The following is a 19,540-nucleotide window of genomic DNA, read 5'->3' on the forward strand; positions in this document are numbered from 1 at the left end:
TGAAAAGGAAGCTGTTATTGGTTGAAGAGTGTGGCTGTCACTCAGAGCTACAAACAGGCGCACTAGGTGTGTGACGGGTCACGAGTTCTACTCTGCTCACTGCGCATTGCACAGATGTGTTAAAATAATGGAAAACGTCCCACGTTTGTTACTGACTGCTGGTGAAAGGCTGCTTTTGATGAGGCTCCTCACACACAGACCTGACTAAATAGAGTTAGAGAGATGTGTGTGTCAATAGAGTTTCAAAAACATTGGCTCCTGCTGCAGTAGCATCTTTGGTAAGAGCACTGGTGTTTGTAAGATAGCTGGTTTTTGCAAATGCTTGAGATGACGAGTAGTATTCAGCCTGTGGTTTTTGATAAAATACGGAAGTAACCAAGCCACGAGGACTCAATTTTTTTTCTTCTGCTGCTTTTAGAAAGTAATTCCACTCTGTCCAAATGACTGACCGCTGCTTTTAGAAGCTCACCATGATCTAAACCCAAATCATAAAGTCCAAAAGGTGGATTATTTAAGTGCTCAGATAGAGTAGGAAAGTGCTATATAAGATTATTTGGCTAGAAATGGAATATGCTACAAAAAAACCCTGATTTCACTGGAACATTTTAAAAGCTGTATATATATGTACATGAAGAGTTTTTGGGGTTTATTATTATGTTTGATTGATTTTTAATTTTTGACTCTTTGGAGAGTACAGTGTCCAGGCTCAGATTTTGTGTCTTAAAAACCTGAATTCAGTTTGTTATTAGCCTAATAAATAACAATAAATACATATTTTCTCTTTCTTAATGGCAGGTGGTCTAATAAATGTGTTAATCATTGTACACTGACGTCAGGTGAACTAGAAATGATGAGTGATGAGAGTGAGCTGAAAATCTAATCTACCTGTTGTCAAGTGCTTGTTGGTTGCACTATTAATTGATACAACATCTTAAAAATATAATAATAATAAAGAGTAGTTGTATGCAACGTTATAGAAATTCAGCTTCAGAGATGGGTTTTGTTACATTCATATACAACCTGGGTTGCTGTTTTGCTGTTCAAACTTTGTGCAATATCAGAAAACATGTGACAACCACTGTGTTTGTAAAGGTTTTGTACAACCATGACAGCGGCATTGATCTCCTAATCCTTTGCAACTATTGCCAAATACAGTCATATCTTTCCAAAATTTGATTTAGAAATTACTTCCTCTCTCTCACTCACTCACATTTGAATCCAAGCCACAGACTGAAATCACAGATGAGTTCAAAGAAATTCAAACCCTTTCAGCAAACTGGCAGAAATCTGAGAGAAACCCACGATGAAGCATGAGAAGCAGTTGCTGTCAAAGCAGGTGCACACTTGGCCTGTTAAACAAGTTTTAGATAAAATCCCCTACACGGACAAGTGTCTTATCGACTGACAGGTATACAGACATGGAAAAAAACAAAAAAACAAAACGCTGACTCACACACACACACACACACACACACACACACACACACACACAGTTTTGAAAGTTGTCTTTAGGTTACTGTGAGGTCAGCTCAGTAGCAAGTTGGAGTCGGCGGATTTCATAATCCAATTTTTCATCTGTCTAGAAACTGGATCCACCCACATATTTGTGTCTCCATCATGACGCTGGTGGGAGGAGCGGGCACTGTGGCGCGACAGGTGCTACCAGTACAGCATCCAGTGTGACACTGGAGTCATGAAGGAACATTCAAGGAATAGCAGATAAAGTTATCTTCTAAACAGGAGCACGGTGGTAAGAATAGCCTTTTCTTGTGTTTATTTATTTTATTTTTATAGAATTAAAAGAATATTATATATAGAACATTAATATTATAGAATATTAAAAAGCCTAAAGCTACATAATGTTACAAAGAAAATGTCACCATCACCAAGAGTTTAAGCATGAGTTGAAGAGTTGTCACCTATATGCTGTAGCTTATACAGTTAAATACTCAGTTTAGGGTAAGATATAGTAGATATAGTAAAACATAATTGAATCCCATGTTCATTCAAAGAAGATTTCAAGCATTTTTTAACCAGACTGCAGCTGTGTTTATAGGTCATGCACGCTTCCCGTAAAAGCTTCTGTTAGGAAAGACACATTAGTTTATATCAGCGATGCAAGTCACACATAAGCTAATTTGTCAATGCATTCTAGGCATGTATTGTTTTGTCCTTGCATGAGTCTGTTCATTTAACTGCCTAACCCAACTTTTCCGCTAAACCCATGAGAAGACAAAACAAGTATTTATAGTCTAGCTGAGGAAGTCAGTATAAAAGTATAAAATAATTGCAGGAAAGCCACAGTTTGCTGCAACTTGTCTGTCAAGATGGCCAGTTGCAAGTAGAGATTGCACTGGACTGGACTTGAATATAGCTTTGCCTGAAACAGAGCTAATAAAGTCAGAGAAAATCAACTAAAATAATGTCTAATGCCATTATTAATGGCAATGTCAGGTGTGGCAGAACATCAGGTCCTTAAAAATATCACATAACATACTCGTTAATCTCTAATCTTGACACCTGTCTTTAAGATCCTCGCTAAATCTAGAATGAAGGCCTTCACTGGTTCACTACTGTTCTTATAAGTTGTGTTTTTCTGAGATATCAACTAAACAATAATCCTGGAGAGGGACATAAGTGCATAACTGGCCCATGATAGCTGCCAAAATCCATAGACAGCCACATGTGCACATGTTTAGTCTAATATGTTGTAGAGGTGGAGCTGGAGAAAAGAAGGTATTAAGTTAGGTCTTTGAAAGATCGTCAGGAGATAAAATGTTATAGAAACTGAACTTTAAAAAAAAAAGGTAAAAAAAAATCCCTTCCTAGCAGTTCCCGGTTAACAGAAGAATTTTTTTTAACATGTAATTATGAGTTGTGTTTTCCTGACATATCAACTAAACAAAAAGGTATTCTGTTTTCATTACAAAAAAGAATGAGTTTTTTTTCCATTTCTCTCACACTTTAAACCCCAAAGTCATCCAGTCCCTGAAGGACTAATGACATGATGCAGTCAGCCAGCTCAGATGAAATCCAGCAGCCCATCTACGAAGACCCGGACGCTTTACTGGTAACAACTGATTCACATTAACCACCTGAGTCCATGAATTGCTGAGTCTTTATTTTTTGGGTGTTCCCACTTCTAATTTAAACATTTTATTTATTCTCTAGAAGAATTCTGTACATTTATAGTAGTATAAAAACTGGGATTTTAGGCCTTGTATGTGAATAAACGAATCTTTCAGCTTTCCTTTAATTAAACTCAATATTATTGTAATTAAACTGTTGCTTGTACAGAATGCAATGATTTGCAAATCCTGAGAACCCATATTTTATTTACAAGAGAGCACAGAAATCATTTCAAATCTTTAAGGCGAGCTGTCGTACTATTTTGTGTTTGATGATAGCAAACTATCATGCTGCTGTCTTCTCTGAGGCAAAGTGGAAAACTGTTTTGTGGTCAGACGAATAGAAATTCGTAATTCTTTATGGATAACGTGGATGCCGTGTTCCCCAGACTAAAGAGGAGCAGAACCATCCGCCTTGTTATCAGCACTCAGTTCAACAGTCTGCATTTCTAATGGGTTGCATTAGTGCCTATGGCATTGGCAGTCTGCACATTTAGAAGGCCAGCACTGATGCTGAAAGGGATGCACAGGTTTTAGAGCAACATATGCTCCCATCCAGAGTTTCCATGACATTTCAGCAGATAATGCTGAGCCACACACTGCATCTAATACTGCACCATGACTTAGTAGTAGAAGAGTCCTGGTTCTGAACTTGCCTGCCTGCAGTCAGACAACGTTTCGTTCCCAAAAGTCTAGCAGACGTTTATGAAGAAGAGGAGCTGCTAAAAACATGGCGCAATTTTTTTCTTAAAAATGGTATATTTCTCAGTTTAAACAGTTTTAAACCGTTTGAAAACAATTTGACTTTATGAGATTTCTCAATCATTGCATTCTGCTTTTATTTGCACTTTACACAGCGTCCCTACTTGTTTGGCACTGGGGTAGCAGATAACAGTTTCTGCCCTGAAATGCTAATTGCCTGCTATTTTTGACAGCCTGATGACACACATGAAGCTCAACCAGAAATTAAAGTCAAGCCTGCACCAGCACCCAGGTTGAAATTATATCAACAAACCAATAACACCAGTAACAAAGCTGAGTCCTCCAATGCGGCTGGAAGCATAGCAACTACAGCAGTAAGTTGAGCTCTTTTGTCACTTAATCACATATTGGCTCATAAAGATAGCAGATACTAATAAGTATGTATTGATTCATTTCCTCTCTTTTTGTGACCAGACTTCCAGTGAATCCCCTGCGGGCTATAAGAGGCCTCAGCCTGCTCGTCCTGCTCCCAAACCACCAACCGATACTAAAAAACATGCTGAAAAAGCAGCAATCGAAGAAAGTGGTCAAACTTCAAATGCTCATTCACCCGTGATGGTAGAAAAGTAATTTTATCTTTAGAAAGAGTACTTGGGGAACTATGCTTCCTTGTGGGTTTTGTGACAAGGAAGCTAATGCCTTTTTATGGTTGTTAGACAAGCCTCGTGAACATAAGACAAGAACACACAAACTAAATGTCAGAGTTGTGTTGACGTCACCCACAACAGAGTATTATATAACAGTTAAAACCACAGACCATATAGAAAAACAGGTATAGCCACTGTGACATCAATCACTAGTTTTATTTGACTCCAGCTGGGGCCAGAATTGATCAAGATAGATATCATGCAGTGCTGGTAAAGACTTAAAAATGTAACTGAGACCAAAAACTCAGCTGGAAGGTGTTTAATGAGGTCACTGAACAAGCAAGCATCTATTTCTGTACATTTTCACGTCTTTTTGGAACCACATTAGTCACCACATGCAGGCTCCTAGAAAGACTGAAAGTTTAAGATACCATGTGTTGTATTCACTTTTCAAACTCAAGGCTAAGCCTAACTTTTACATTCATTCTGTGCTAGTTACAAGAATCCAGAAAGTCACAGGAATAACTAATGGAGAACACATCAGGCCAAACCTTTGTCCCATTTAGTCCTTTTCTAGCTATCCCTTTGTGAATTTGGTCATGTCTTTGGAAATTTATCCTGTTCAAAGGTCCACTTCTTCTTCAGTATGTCTCTGATATGATCCATAGCTGACTCAACGACTGGAAGCTTAATTTTTTAACTTGAAAGTTTTTCTTCCCTCTAGCGATGGCTTTTCCCCAGGATTCCCACATAATCACTTTCTATTTGTAGATGTATCCTGTGATGAAATTTGGAGTTTGTCGATAGTGTATCTTTTTAATTCAAATGATCTGACTGACTTTGATATGCCTGCTAATTTAATGTTAAATGCTACATGTATAATCATCACTTTATTTCTCTGCCACAGACTCCAGATCTACACATTGAACAGGCTCCTCCTCCCCCTCCTCGACCTCATCGTGTTTCAGCTTCCCACAGCAGTTATGGCCAGACGTGTTCACCAGCGAGTCAAAGATACGAGGTAAGGGCTCCATCCTCATCAATATATTTCCCTCAGGTCATAAACGTAGAGTCAGACTTCTCTTCGACATCTGAATGTGCAATATAGTATTTTTTAAGCTGGAGTTAAATTATTATTGGAACAAAAACACATACATGGAACCTGAATCTTTGTTGAATCAAATAGTATTATGCATTTTTGTTTTCTTTTTTTTTTTAGAACACATCGGATCATCAATCCAGGTCTTCCTCTGCAGGCTCCACACATCTACCTCCTGTTTTGCCAGCTCTTTCTCAAGAATCACCGAGCGTAAGTAGGCAAACTAAGCTGCAAACTTAAAGTGATGCACTAAAGACGAAGCTTCTTCTCTGAGCTGATTTCACACACACGCTAAAGCTATACAAGCAAACATAGTGTTTTCACCCGTTTATAGATGTGTTCTTCATCTCCCTCCTGCTCCCCCATGCAAGTCTACGGCAGCCCATTAAATGTATGGGAACATTTTTGAAATTTGGCCCAACAGCTGGCGACCGTCCCCTGATTAATTTCTCCAAGTTTCGTGTCTGTATCCTGAGCTTCCAGCCAAAGCTGGTCAAAGCTGGACCTGTATTTATGCACATGCCTTTTGAAGCAAATAAGTTTCAGTTTGACTTAATTCGAATGAATTAGGTGGCGACACCCTCACACAGGAAATGAGATTATATTTCAGCAACTGTTTACATCTCTCGCCACAAAACTTTGTTTCTTGATCACTGGCTACAGTTGCCACGTCAACTTTGACCCGCTAAACTGCCTGGCTATTCACTGTTGCTTGCAACTATAGTCGAGATAATATTTTACCAGAGTTTTAGTAATATTGTGGTAATGTTGGTCCAACCCAGCAGTAAACAGCAGGTATGCTCAGCAAACCTTCCTCTATAAAATGTTGGACTACATTCAGAGTTTTGTTCATACTCAAGCACATTATGCAACTACATCTTGTGACGTCACCCACAACAGAGTATTACATAACAGGTCAGTGTTAAAACCACAGACAATATAGAAAAAATAGGTGTAGCTATTGTGACATCATTCACTAGTTTTATTTATTTTACTCCAGCTGGGGCCAGAATTGATCAAAATAGATATCATGCATTGCTGGTAAAGACTTAAAAAATGTAACTGAGACCAAAAACTGAACTCAAAAACTGGGAGGTGTTTAATGAGGTCACTGAACAAGCAAGCATGTATATCTGTACATTTTCAGTTCTTTCTGGAACACAATCTACATTTGATCAGGCCAAATCTTTGTTCCATTTAGTCCTTTCCTAGCTATCCCTTTGTGAATTTGGTCATGTCTTTGGAAATTTATCCTGTTCAAAGGTCCACTTCTTCTTCAGTATGTCTCTGATATGATCCATAGCTGACTCAATGACTGGAAGCTTAATTTTTTAACTTGAAAGTTTTTCTTCCCTCTAGCGATGGCTTTTCCCCAGGATTCCCACATAATCACTTTCTATTTGTAGATGTATCCTGTGATGAAATTTGGAGTTTGTGGAGAGTGTATCTTTTTAATTTAAATGATCTGACTGACTTTGATATGCCTGCTAGTCCAGAAAATTGTTTGAATTTAATGTTAAATGCTACATGTATAATTATCACTTTATTTCTCTGCCACAGACTCCAGATCTACACATTGAACAGGCTCCTCCTCCCCCTCCTCGGCCTCATCGTGTTTCAGCTTCCCACAGCAGTTATGGTTCATCAGCGAGTCAAAGATACGAGGTAAGGGCTCCATCCTCATCAATATATTTCCCTCAGGTCATAAACGTAGAGTCAGACTTCTCTTCGACATCTGAATGTGCAATATAGTATTTTTTAAGCTGGAGTTAAATTATTATTGGAACAAAAACACATACATGGAACCTGAATCTTTGTTGAATCAAATAGTATTATGCATTTTTGTTTTCTTTTTTCTTTTTTTTTTTAGAACACATCAGATCATCAATCCAGGTCTTCCTCTGCAGGCTCCACACATCTACCTCCTGTTTTGCCAGCTCTTTCTCAAGAATCACCGAGCGTAAGTAGGCAAACTAAGCTGCAAATTTAAAGTGATGCACTAAAGACGAAGCTTCTTCTCTGAGCTGATTTCACACACACGCTAAAGCTATACAAGCAAACATAGTGTTTTCACCGGTTAATAGATCTTTTCTTCATCTTCCTCCTGCTCCCCCATGCAAGTCTACGGCAGCCCATTAAATGTATGGGAACATTTTTGAAATTTGGCCCAACAGCTGGCGACCGTCCCCTGATTAATTTCTCCAAGTTTCGTGTCTGTATCCTGAGCTTCCAGCCAAAGCTGGTCAAAGCTGGACCTGTATTTATGCACATGCCTTTTGAAGCAAATAAGTTTCAGTTTGACTATATTCGAATGAATTAGGTGGCGACACCCTCACACAGGAAATGAGATTATATTTCAGCAACTGTTTACATCTCTCGCCACAAAACTTTGTTTCTTGATCACTGGCTACAGTTGCCACGTCAACTTTGACCCGCTAAACTGCCTGGCTATTCACTGTTGCTTGCAACTATAGTCGAGATAATATTTTACCAGAGTTTTAGTAATATTGTGGTAATGTTGGTCCAACCCAGCAGTAAACAGCAGGTATGCTCAGCAAACCTTCCTCTATAAAATGTTGGACTACATTCAGAGTTTTGTTCATACTCAAGCACATTATGCAACTACATCTTGTGACGTCACCCACAACAGAGTATTACATAACAGGTCAGTGTTAAAACCACAGACAATATAGAAAAAATAGGTGTAGCTATTGTGACATCATTCACTAGTTTTATTTATTTTACTCCAGCTGGGGCCAGAATTGATCAAAATAGATATCATGCATTGCTGGTAAAGACTTAAAAAATGTAACTGAGACCAAAAACTGAACTCAAAAACTGGGAGGTGTTTAATGAGGTCACTGAACAAGCAAGCATGTATATCTGTACATTTTCAGTTCTTTCTGGAACACAATCTACATTTGATCAGGCCAAATCTTTGTTCCATTTAGTCCTTTCCTAGCTATCCCTTTGTGAATTTGGTCATGTCTTTGGAAATTTATCCTGTTCAAAGGTCCACTTCTTCTTCAGTATGTCTCTGATATGATCCATAGCTGACTCAATGACTGGAAGCTTAATTTTTTAACTTGAAAGTTTTTCTTCCCTCTAGCGATGGCTTTTCCTCAGGATTCCCACATAATCACTTTCTATTTGTAGATGTATCCTGTGATGAAATTTGGAGTTTGTGGAGAGTGTATCTTTTTAATTCAAATGATCTGACTGACTTTGATATGCCTGCTAGTCCAGAAAATTGTTTGAATTTAATGTTAAATGCTACATGTATAATTATCACTTTATTTCTCTGCCACAGACTCCAGATCTACACATTGAACAGGCTCCTCCTCCCCCTCCTCGGCCTCATCGTGTTTCAGCTTCCCACAGCAGTTATGGTTCATCAGCGAGTCAAAGATACGAGGTAAGGGCTCCATCCTCATCAATATATTTCCCTCAGGTCATAAACGTAGAGTCAGACTTCTCTTCGACATCTGAATGTGCAATATAGTATTTTTTAAGCTGGAGTTAAATTATTATTGGAACAAAAACACATACATGGAACCTGAATCTTTGTTGAATCAAATAGTATTATGCATTTTTGTTTTCTTTTTTCTTTTTTTTTTTAGAACACATCAGATCATCAATCCAGGTCTTCCTCTGCAGGCTCCACACATCTACCTCCTGTTTTGCCAGCTCTTTCTCAAGAATCACCGAGCGTAAGTAGGCAAACTAAGCTGCAAATTTAAAGTGATGCACTAAAGACGAAGCTTCTTCTCTGAGCTGATTTCACACACACGCTAAAGCTATACAAGCAAACATAGTGTTTTCACCGGTTAATAGATCTTTTCTTCATCTTCCTCCTGCTCCCCCATGCAAGTCTACGGCAGCCCATTAAATGTATGGGAACATTTTTGAAATTTGGCCCAACAGCTGGCGACCGTCCCCTGATTAATTTCTCCAAGTTTCGTGTCTGTATCCTGAGCTTCCAGCCAAAGCTGGTCAAAGCTGGACCTGTATTTATGCACATGCCTTTTGAAGCAAATAAGTTTCAGTTTGACTATATTCGAATGAATTAGGTGGCGACACCCTCACACAGGAAATGAGATTATATTTCAGCAACTGTTTACATCTCTCGCCACAAAACTTTGTTTCTTGATCACTGGCTACAGTTGCCACGTCAACTTTGACCTGCTAAACTGCCTGGCTATTCACTGTTGCTTGCAACTATAGTCGAGATAATATTTTACCAGAGTTTTAGTAATATTGTGGTAATGTTGGTCCAACCCAGCAGTAAACAGCAGGAATACTAAGCTCTATAAAATCTTGGACTACACTGAGATTTTTGTTCATACTCAAGCACATCACGCAACCACAACTTGAGAGGAAGTAGGTCGTTGATTCTCAGACCACAAACCAGACTAACAAACTTTTCTTTTCATCTCATCTCCAGGAATCCCCCAGCAACACGATCTCGGGGAGAAACTCTTCGCCTTCACGGGTATGAGAGTTGGTACTTGGATGCATGCCATCACAGAGATTAACAGTGCAGAAAAGCATGCGCTCGTCATGATGAGATGGAATGACAGATATTAAACACTTCACACTACACTTATATTACGTGTCGAGCACTGACAAGCAAACTTTATCAAGGTCGCCCCATGAATTTTTTTTGAAGAAGTGTCTGTACATAAATGCAACAAAGGGATTTTTTGGATTCTTTTTAAACATTAATATTATTAATCAAATATTTCTTATCTGTAAAAAACCTAAATGACTTCCTGATCCAACCTGTTCCATTTATTCCTTTTGAAAAATGCTTTTTTATTTCCATTAGTTCTGTTTTTATCCCCTTTTCTGGATTTGGTTTTGTCTTTGGAGGATTATGCTGTTGAAAGATCTGCTTCTGGCTAAATGCTAAATAAATGTATAATTTGCACTTTATTTTTCTGCCACAGCCTCCAGATCGGCATATTAAACAGCCTCCTCCTCCCCCTCCTCGGCCTCATCGTTTTTCAAGTCCCCCCCAATATTATGAAACACAGTCTTCAGCGAGTCAGAAATACAAGGTAAGTGCTCCATGCTCAACAAAATATTTCCCTCAGGTCATAAGTGTAAAGACAGACTTCTCTGAGACATCTGAATGTGAATTGTAATATTTTCTAAGCTGGAGCTAAATCAGTATTACAATGAGAGGACATACGTAGGACCCGACTCTCTCTAGTTAAAATAGTATTATATGAAATATTTGTCTTCTTTTTTTTTGTGTGACTAGAACAAGCCAGAATGTCAGTCCCCACCTTCCTCTGCTGGCTCCACGCGTCTAACTCCTGTCTCACAGGCTCCTCAAGGATCACTGAACGTCACTGGAAACAACTACAGTACACGGGTAAACTGCAAATTAAAAGTCATGCAATATGGATACAGACTTCTCTCTGGTTTCACAAACTAATGCTACACAGTGTTTATATGTTTTTACATTATCTCCCTCCTGCTCTACCATGCAGCTCCATAGCAGCTCCAATATTTTTTTGTGAGTTAAAATATCTGAAATTTGGCACAACAGCTGGTGACAGTTCACTGATTAACTTTTCCAAGTTTCAAGCCTGTACGTTGAGCTACCAGCTGATCACTTTTAAAAAATATCTCTGTCTTTCAGAGTTACATCACGCTAGAAAGTTTTTTATTGAATTTCATAAGCCACAAATTCTTTTTCAAGCATTTACATTAAAGGCAACTGGCCTCTTTGAAGAAGTGGGTTTTCTTTCATGATCTGCAGTGTTGAAAGGCCTGCCAGTCCTGAACAGCAAGTCATTTTAAAACTAAGGCACATGTAAGTGATTTTATATCTAGTGGTATATATAAGATCTTCTTAAAAATGGCGTTATCTAAGTGGACGAATAATGAAAGGTTTCTCCCACTCTACGTGAACAGAATCAACTGTTTTGGGACTACACAGACTTATCTTCAACATCTAATCTGTGACATAACATCGTTGACATGAAAGTATAAACACTGACATAAGAGGAAAAGTCAGTTGGATTGGATTTCTCCTCCGGGTACCATGTCTGTGGCTAGCAATAACACAACTGTGAGAGCAAAGTGGCTTTCACGGCTGGAAGTTTTCCACAGCAGAGTCACCTGTGAAACTCATGGGAATAATAATGATCCTAAAGTTGGTTATAACAATTTCCAGCTATGGAAATGGCTTATTTTATTCACCTGAACTTGAGTAATCCTGTTATAGGAAAGCTGACAACCAAAATATTATGTCCATTACAGAACAGACCACCACAGCTTCCAGTGAACCCACCATCATCGCATTCAGTGTCTGGAGGATCAGTGCACTCTGAGACACCTCAGTACCTCGAGATCCTTCAGGATGATTCAGATGAGACGGTGAGAGAGACAGTGCACTCTGCAGTTATACGACACACACACTTCATAATATACACATGGATTAAAAGTTGTCTTTTGGTTACTGTTACGGTAAAAAGGACATGGATGTAAGTCAGTTCATTGTTTTTACAAATGACACTGGCAAGTTGGTGTTTGCAGACAAATGCATGACAAAGATCAGGGCTTTCTTGTAAAGTCTACTTGATCTTTTATCTAACAATGTGATCTTTCCCTCCTCAGTGAGTGATTTTCATATAAAAATGATCTGTTTTCCTCAGGACCTCAACGGGCTATTGACCTGGTTTAACAGAATGATAAGTAAGGAAAAAATTGTTTCATAATTGCCTTGAAAAAAATGGATTTTTATTCTTTCTTTTATTCCAAGAAGTAGTAATTAATGTAAAAAAACATGAAGAAGATTTGTGAAAAATGATGCTTGGTAACACAGAGTATTATTATATTGTTATGTCCAGTTTATCATATTCATTTCTGTGCAATCATTTCAGCGTCCTCTGATTCGACTTTGTCACTTTATGGTGTCAGCAAAGAGGATGAAATGAGGTAACCAAAAACATGAAAATCTGCATAAGCGTGATGATGGAAGTCAGTGAGATAAGCAGTTGTGTACCTAATTTCATGAGCTACAACATTTTGTCTCTTCTGTCACTGTTCTTTGCAGCTCAATCAGTCAGAGATCCATGAATGTTGCAAAGGCTTGGCGTCTCTACAACCTTCTAATGAGTAAACGAAAAGAAGACCTGCAGAAGATCATCACAGATTTCAAATCCATCTGTGAGAAGCTGAGCAAGATCAAGAAGAACAACAAAAACATGGGTATTGCCGGAGGGACCACGGCTTCTGTGGGAGGGGTAGCTGCAGTGGTGGGGATCGTCCTAGCTCCGGTGACCATGGGTGCATCGCTGATTGCGACGGCTGTCGGCGCTGGCATGATTGCATCTGCTGGAGGTATGGGCGCTCACGCCGCTATAGTCAGCAAGAAGACGGTGACGAGGACGGCAGTTGAGAAGCTGGTAAATGACTACATGGAAGGTGTCGCTGATCTGGAACGCTGTCTAGATTATATTATCTTCACAGTGATGGAGCTGCGAAGGCACGGCATTGCTAGGTTAGAGAGTGCAGGCGCTCATCTGGATGCAGTGAGGATGGCATACATATTATGTAATGGCAACAGCAAAACAGACATTCATTTGGGGAGAGCTGCACAACCAGGTGGGATGTCATCTGAGAAATTACTTCAAGCTTTTACCAAGGAAATGGATCTTTATTTTACAGAAAAGAATGGTCAGAAGCTGAAGAAGTCAAATAAGAGCATTTTTTCGGGTAAAGTTTGCCTGCTGGCTGACGGTCTACAGGAAGGACTCGATTATCTGATTGACATGTGGAAAAAGTTATCTTGAATCAAAGAACACTGTGTTTGTCTGTTCGTGTGTGTGTGTTTGTGTGTGTGTGTGACAGAGATGTGAAGTGTGTTTGACTTGACATCTTTTTGATTGATTGATTGAAGTTCCTGTACATTTATGTCACTGTATAACTGTAAAAGCTCATGTTGGAGTCACTACTGAAGTCCTGATAACAATTATGATTAAATTATAATAATTAACAAAAGTTAATTTTGTATGCATTTAAACGTGTGGTACCAATAAACAGTACTGTATGATATGCAAAGTTGAGTATCAGTAATTACTTTTTATTTTTTAGGACACGAGTCAGTGACAGTGGCTGGAGTGCAGAATACAAACAATGGCAGAAATCATAAGGATATGCTGCAGAAGGACATCACACTCCTTACTTTAGCTTTAGCTTCACAACATACACCTTGTTTTCTTCTCCTCGATACACCTGTGTCATGGTATAACTGGAAAAAAATGACTGTTTGACTCATTAAGCGCAGCACTCCCTCAGAATTCGGATAACCTCAAGGAACTTTTGGTTATTCAAAGAACCTTGTTCACTTTGGGGTTTTCTTAAGGAACCTTTAATAGCTCAATTTAGGAAAAATAAAAAGGTTACTGGAGGAACCTCTATTAATGCTCAAGGGGCTCCTGCAGGAACCTTATTAAAATGTTTCCATCAAGATCCTTTTATAAAGTTCAGTGTAGGACTAACTGATGCTGAACAGGCTGATAGTTGTATAGTTGTATAATCTTTTATGGTGTGGTCTGCTGGGGGGGCAGCATCTCTGCTGGGGACAGGAAGAGACTGAACAGGCTGATCCGAAGGGCCAGCTCTGTTCTAGGATGCCCTCTGGACCCAGTGGAGGTGGTGAGTGACAGGAGAATGGCGGCTAAGCTGTCATCCCTGTTGGACAACATCTCCCACCCCATGCATGAGACTGTGACAGCACTGAGCAGCTCCTTCAGTGGGAGACTGCGGCACCCACGGTGTGGGACGGAGAGATTTCGCAGGTCTTTCCTCCCCACTGCTGTCAGACTCTACAATAAAGACCTTTGCAGCTGATCAAACACACAAACCCACACATTTGCAATAAGACTGCTATACGTGCAATTCTTCTTCTGACGAAGTTGTGTTTTTGTATTTTCCTACTCAGTTGTATATAGTACTTGTATTTCTATTTTATTCTATTGTATATATTATTCTATTCTATTTTATTCTATTGTATATAGTATTTTATTTTATTTTATTGTATTTTATTGCATTCCAGTGTTTTCTAATTTCTGCTACATAACTTTGCACTTTTGCTGTAACAAAACAAATTTCCCACCTGTGGGACTAATAAAGGCCATCTTATCTTGTAATCATTCACAATGTAACAATTTCAAAAATCTCAATATGTTCATAATAAAGATCATATGTACATTATAGTGCCAAAAGCATTCAATCATCCATTGGATCACTGAATTCAGGTCACTTTCATTTTCACAGGTGTATAAAATCAAGCACCCAGGCATGCAGACTGCTTCTTCAAACATTTGTTATGTTTGCAAATGTAATTATGGTGTTGGGTCGTTTTTCAGGAGTTCGGGTCCTTAGTTCCAGTGAAAGGAACTCTTAATGTTTCAGCATACCAAGAGATTTTTGACAATTTCATGCTCCGAACTTTGTGGGAACAGTTTGGGGATGGTCCTTTCCATGACTGCGCACCAGTGTACAAAGCAAGGTCCATAGAGACACGGATGAGCAAGTCTTTGTGGGAGGGCTAGAGCCTATCCCAGCTGCCATAGGATAAGAGGTAGGGTACATCCTGCACAGGTCATCAGTCTGTCACAAGGGTGATATCACATGGAACCCTACAGATTAAGAATGGGAAGTCACTCACGTTCATATACATGCGAAGGCAGATGAGTAAATACTTTTGGCAATATAGAGTACCTTTTATGCTGACATAATACATAACAGCTCACTAGCTTAGGTGGCACACTTAGTTGAATGTTATGAGAAAAAAAGCCTTGTCATTAACACCAGTGAGACCAGATAATTGATCATAAATGTCCCACCATGACCTACACCGTGTGGTGAACACTGTGTGGTATGTAATCACAAGCATAATAATGTATTTATTTATTTGTTTTGTGTTTTTTGTTACTATTTATTCTTTTTTGATGGGTAAAGTAAGGATGCCAGTGGCACTTGCATAACAACAGCACAGTTCATCCTTTTCAATTCTGTTAAAAAATGAACCACCCAAAAGTAGTTCTTTGAAGAAAACTTCCTACAGCGCTGTTAGAGGAACCTTTATAATAAAGCTATTGCTAAACATGTTATTACAACAATTAGTCAGTTAATCACTATGTATACAGATAAATGGCAGTTACGCTTATATATATTTAAAGATGTGGTATTAATGAATACTGCGTCACTTTCAGAAGTTTATTTTCAGTGACTACTTTTTCAGACAGCCACCAGACAGTGGGTGCGACGCGGATTGATAATGTGGGCACGGCGGATGGATACTGCCACTCCTTGCATCAGCTCTATATCGCGAAGTGCTCACAACCATCGCCATTTTCCCTCCTGCGGAACAGACAACGAGCAGACATTGTTGGACACCGCGCTATTTGCCGAAATGGCAGTGTGAAATTGTGCCGCGACCCAGCAGCAGCCAACAAAACAGTGCATCCAGCCAGTGCACTGAGTCACTTCTAATTCAGCAAAAATGTCGTAAGTATTATTTTTAACATACCAGCTGTCGGGGACAGCCGTGTGGCCTGGGAGCCGGTCTGACGAGTCTGCTGTTATATTTTGAATATATAGAAAGTGTGAATATATATACACCATACGGTCATTTAATAGAAAATTAAACACCTTTATTTGAAGCCATATTAAATCAAATGACGACAAAACTGAAGTGACGCAACACGTGTTACTGTCACGATTTGTAACATTTGACGCAGTTGTCGCAAATAAGCTCGTAACATTGTATCGGTGAAAACTCTAAACCCTCTCTCATCGTCACACTGTGATTAATCAAACTTGTGTTCTCTTGTCGGCCTCCGAGCGCCAACGTGGCACTCAGAAAATGGTTCGTTTCCTCTTTCGGTCAAAATGGCGGCTCTCTGTAAGCGGACTGAGAACAAAAGTGTAGCTGTTTTGTTTTTTTTTGTGGGGAGGCAGACGGACTCTTTGACCTCACTTACTAGCAGACTTACGTCAGAGTCATAAGACTGGGAGCTGGGCGGAAACACGTGATGTAGATCACTGGTATTGCAGTCTTGGGGGCAGTGTTGGTAAAAATTAAAAGAATTTGACTCAGGATGATTTTGTTTATACTTTGAACATACTTTTTTGTAATAAATGTGAAAGGGGGGGGGGATCTAAAATGGTGTTCAGGCATTCAAAAACATTTGTTCATCTTTCTGTCTTCAGGTCCTACGTGGAAACCCTCAGCACTGCTGCATTCGACAGCATAATAGAGTTCGAAGCTACCCTTGCATTGTCACGCTCCCCATTTGTGACCAACAACAGCCACTATGACCATGATGATGACCAGCTCACAGTTTGGCCAGGAAGACATGGAGGCCCTTCTCTGGGGGCCTTCCTCTCCCATGGCTGACGCCATGGACTCGCTGTTTTTCCGCCCTGACAAAGAACAACAGAAAGGAGGAGGAAGCTTGGAGGGAGATGCTGAACCTGCTTCCCCCCTCACCTCCTCATCGCTGTCGTCTTCCTCTTCTCCTCCACCTTTCTACTCTCCTCCTCCCTCTCCGCCGGCCCTCCTCCTCCATGGGGACAAAGTCGGGATGGAGTCTGATCTGCTCTCCTTCCCTTTATTGGGCCACCCTGGTCAGCTGAGATGTAGCCAGGCGCTCTCAGGTGACGGCAAAGGTAACAACTAACTGTTGAGCACAAATATCTAGTAACACCTAAAAGTTCAGACACCTGATGTAGGAGTGCAAATAAGTATAAAGTAATAGCCCGTTCATGTTTTGCTTGATCTGCCTCCACAGAGGATGTGCTCAGTGACTTGGACTGGATGGCTGAGAAGGTGGATCTTAGTGACCTTGACCTGGACTCACTGATTGGCTCCTGCAGTCCTGCTGTAGAGTCTCACAGCTCTCCAGAAGACCTCCTGGCCTCCTTTGATTGCCCCATGGAGCTCGACTCCCTCCCCCTGCCAGCTCTCTCAACTCCTGTGCTCATGAATCCTCCCTCTGCTTCTCTCTCAAGTATACCGGCCCCTTCATCTTCCACTGTCTGTTCAGATACTACTGTCATCACTGTGGATGATCCTGAATCCTGCATCGATGGGCAGGAGGTTCCTTCTTCTCCACTCTGTATCCCAGAGCCTCAAGAGGAGCTCGAAATCAAATCAGAGCCTACTTCCCCAGACCCTGAATCCCCTGTAGTAGAGTCTCCCTCATCCCCAACCTTTACCCTGGACCTTGGCAGTGAAGTGGATGTATCAGAGAGCGAGGTAAAGCCAGTGGTAGCCACTGTGGTCCCTCAGGTCCCAAAGCTTGTACTCTCACTCTCACCAACTCGCATTGTCCTCGTGCTTGCCCCGAAAAAGGAAGCCGGGATCACCACGGCCACCACGTCAAAGGTCCTTTGTTGCTCCCCACCATCCTCCCCTCCAAAAACACCCTCCAGAAGCAGACCCTACCCAGAACCAAATTACAAAGCTAGTCCGCCCTCTCCTAGCACCACCAGTGTCAAGATCAAGTCCCCACGGGGTGCAGGTGGACCTGAACGTGCAGGTTTGAGGCTCCCAAGAGACAAAAAACAGAAGAAGATGGAGCAGAACAAAACAGCCGCCACACGCTACAGACAGAAGAAGAGAGCGGAGAAGGACTCCCTTGCTGAAGAGCACGTGCTGTTGGAGAGGAAGAACGTAGAGCTGACAGAGAAGGCCGAATCTATGGCCAGAGAGATCGAGTATCTCAAAGAACTGATGGAGGAAGTTCGAATGGCAAGGCTCAAGAAGGGTCTGAGTGCTGACCCCTAGTGGCAGGACCTAGCAGTGACTGATCATGCGTGATAGCAAGTGATGACTAGAAAGTGGGCTCAGTGGGTTTTATATTTTTGTTGAAAATGAATATCAGTATAGTTGAAGCTGCATCTGCACTGTATGACTAGGATGCACAAGAAAAGAAGTGTTTGTCAGATGGTCACCTTTTATGTATCCAACACTGGTATTAAATATTGAATACTCATGTAGAAGTAGAAGCAAGTAGTTGAAAATTAAGTAATCTTCTCCCAGTATAAACATATTTTATTGTATGTATTTGCATATATTTGGGCCTTGGTAACCTAGGAACTGATTTTTTTAACCTTTCAACTTGTCTATATTATATCATAACCAGACTACATGTATTCTCTCAATAAAGAGTAATAAAGTGCTTAAATGAAATGTGGCAGTTTCTTTCTTTTTGCATAATGTTGACAAGAGAATGCTTTAACATAAACCAGATGTTGAGTAGGAACTGGTGTTGGTTTCTGAGAATATGAATTCCTTCATTAGTGTTTATTGAGTTTGACCTGAGTCAGAAGCATGTAAGTAATGTGGATGAATGCTACAAATATGAGCTTTACTGTAAATTATCTGTGATCTAACTCCAAACAAGGCTGGTAGCTATCTCAGGGTTTTCTCTGAAGCAGAACTGAAGATAATGGGGCCCGCCTGACGGTCATGTTGTCGAAACGCATGATTATTCAAGTGACAGTCATGTGAAGTTAATTCTATAAGTACACGGTAAAACAGCTTCACATTCACAACCCCCCCCCCAAACATCTGTGTGCTCCTTTATTTCCCAGTGGATAACAACACGTTTGATTAGGCACATTTTTCTACACTGGATACTCTTAATGATACAATCCCAAAAGATGTAATAGCATGTTCAGTCCCTCTGCTGCTCATTAAGGTGGTTCAAAAGTTTATGCTGGTCATGTATTTGAGCATATTTTTATTTGTGCTAGTGTACAGGAGAGAGGGAGAAAAAAGTCAGAGTGCTGACTGGTGCTGACCTAGGCACAACTCGAATAATGTTACCCAACAGAAATGTGTGCATTCACCCTACGACGGGACCTAGGTGTGCGCTCTGTAATTGGCCTGGGCTCGTTTCCAGATAGCTCGGGGGACTATTTACCATACATCT

At 40.3% G+C, this 19,540-nt stretch overlaps 2 protein-coding genes across 2 annotated transcripts; both read left to right on the plus strand.

Annotated features, from left to right (window-relative positions):
- Positions 1–52: 52 nt before the first annotated feature.
- On the plus strand, positions 53–13,866 carry LOC102079092 (serine/arginine repetitive matrix protein 1). Its single transcript, XM_019358107.2, has 18 exons — positions 53–278; positions 1,584–1,750; positions 2,978–3,070; positions 4,064–4,204; positions 4,305–4,448; positions 5,385–5,498; positions 5,697–5,786; positions 7,137–7,241; positions 7,447–7,536; positions 8,887–8,991; positions 9,197–9,286; positions 10,021–10,068; positions 10,526–10,636; positions 10,843–10,956; positions 11,850–11,966; positions 12,245–12,284; positions 12,473–12,527; positions 12,646–13,866. The coding sequence occupies exons 3-18, from the start codon at positions 3,005–3,007 to the stop codon at positions 13,382–13,384; spliced, it is 2,169 nt and encodes a 722-aa protein (XP_019213652.1). The 5' UTR covers positions 53–278; positions 1,584–1,750; positions 2,978–3,004; the 3' UTR covers positions 13,385–13,866.
- A 2,054-nt stretch (positions 13,867–15,920) lies between these two features.
- atf4b (activating transcription factor 4b) lies at positions 15,921–18,795 on the plus strand. The gene is made up of 3 exons (XM_003443229.4): positions 15,921–16,106; positions 16,812–17,270; positions 17,393–18,795. Exons 2-3 carry the CDS (start codon positions 16,916–16,918, stop codon positions 18,388–18,390), a joined length of 1,353 nt encoding a protein of 450 aa, XP_003443277.2. The 5' UTR covers positions 15,921–16,106; positions 16,812–16,915; the 3' UTR covers positions 18,391–18,795.
- Positions 18,796–19,540: the final 745 nt, after the last annotated feature.

This window comes from Oreochromis niloticus, linkage group LG4 (genome assembly GCF_001858045.2).
Source record: "Oreochromis niloticus isolate F11D_XX linkage group LG4, O_niloticus_UMD_NMBU, whole genome shotgun sequence".
NCBI lineage: Eukaryota > Metazoa > Chordata > Actinopteri > Cichliformes > Cichlidae > Oreochromis > Oreochromis niloticus.

Bases quoted from the DNA above. Each gene is read 5' to 3' on its own strand.
- LOC102079092 (XM_019358107.2), top strand. From the start codon at position 3,005: ATGATGCAGTCAGCCAGCTCAGATGAAATCCAGCAGCCCATCTACGAA. The intron at 5,499-5,696 runs GTAAGGGCTCCA...TTTTTTTTTTAG, and splicing joins CAGCGAGTCAAAGATACGAG to AACACATCGGATCATCAATC. The intron at 10,069-10,525 runs GTATGAGAGTTG...TTTCTGCCACAG, and splicing joins GAAACTCTTCGCCTTCACGG to CCTCCAGATCGGCATATTAA.
- atf4b (XM_003443229.4), top strand. From the start codon at position 16,916: ATGACCATGATGATGACCAGCTCACAGTTTGGCCAGGAAGACATGGAG. The intron at 17,271-17,392 runs GTAACAACTAAC...CTGCCTCCACAG, and splicing joins GCTCTCAGGTGACGGCAAAG to AGGATGTGCTCAGTGACTTG.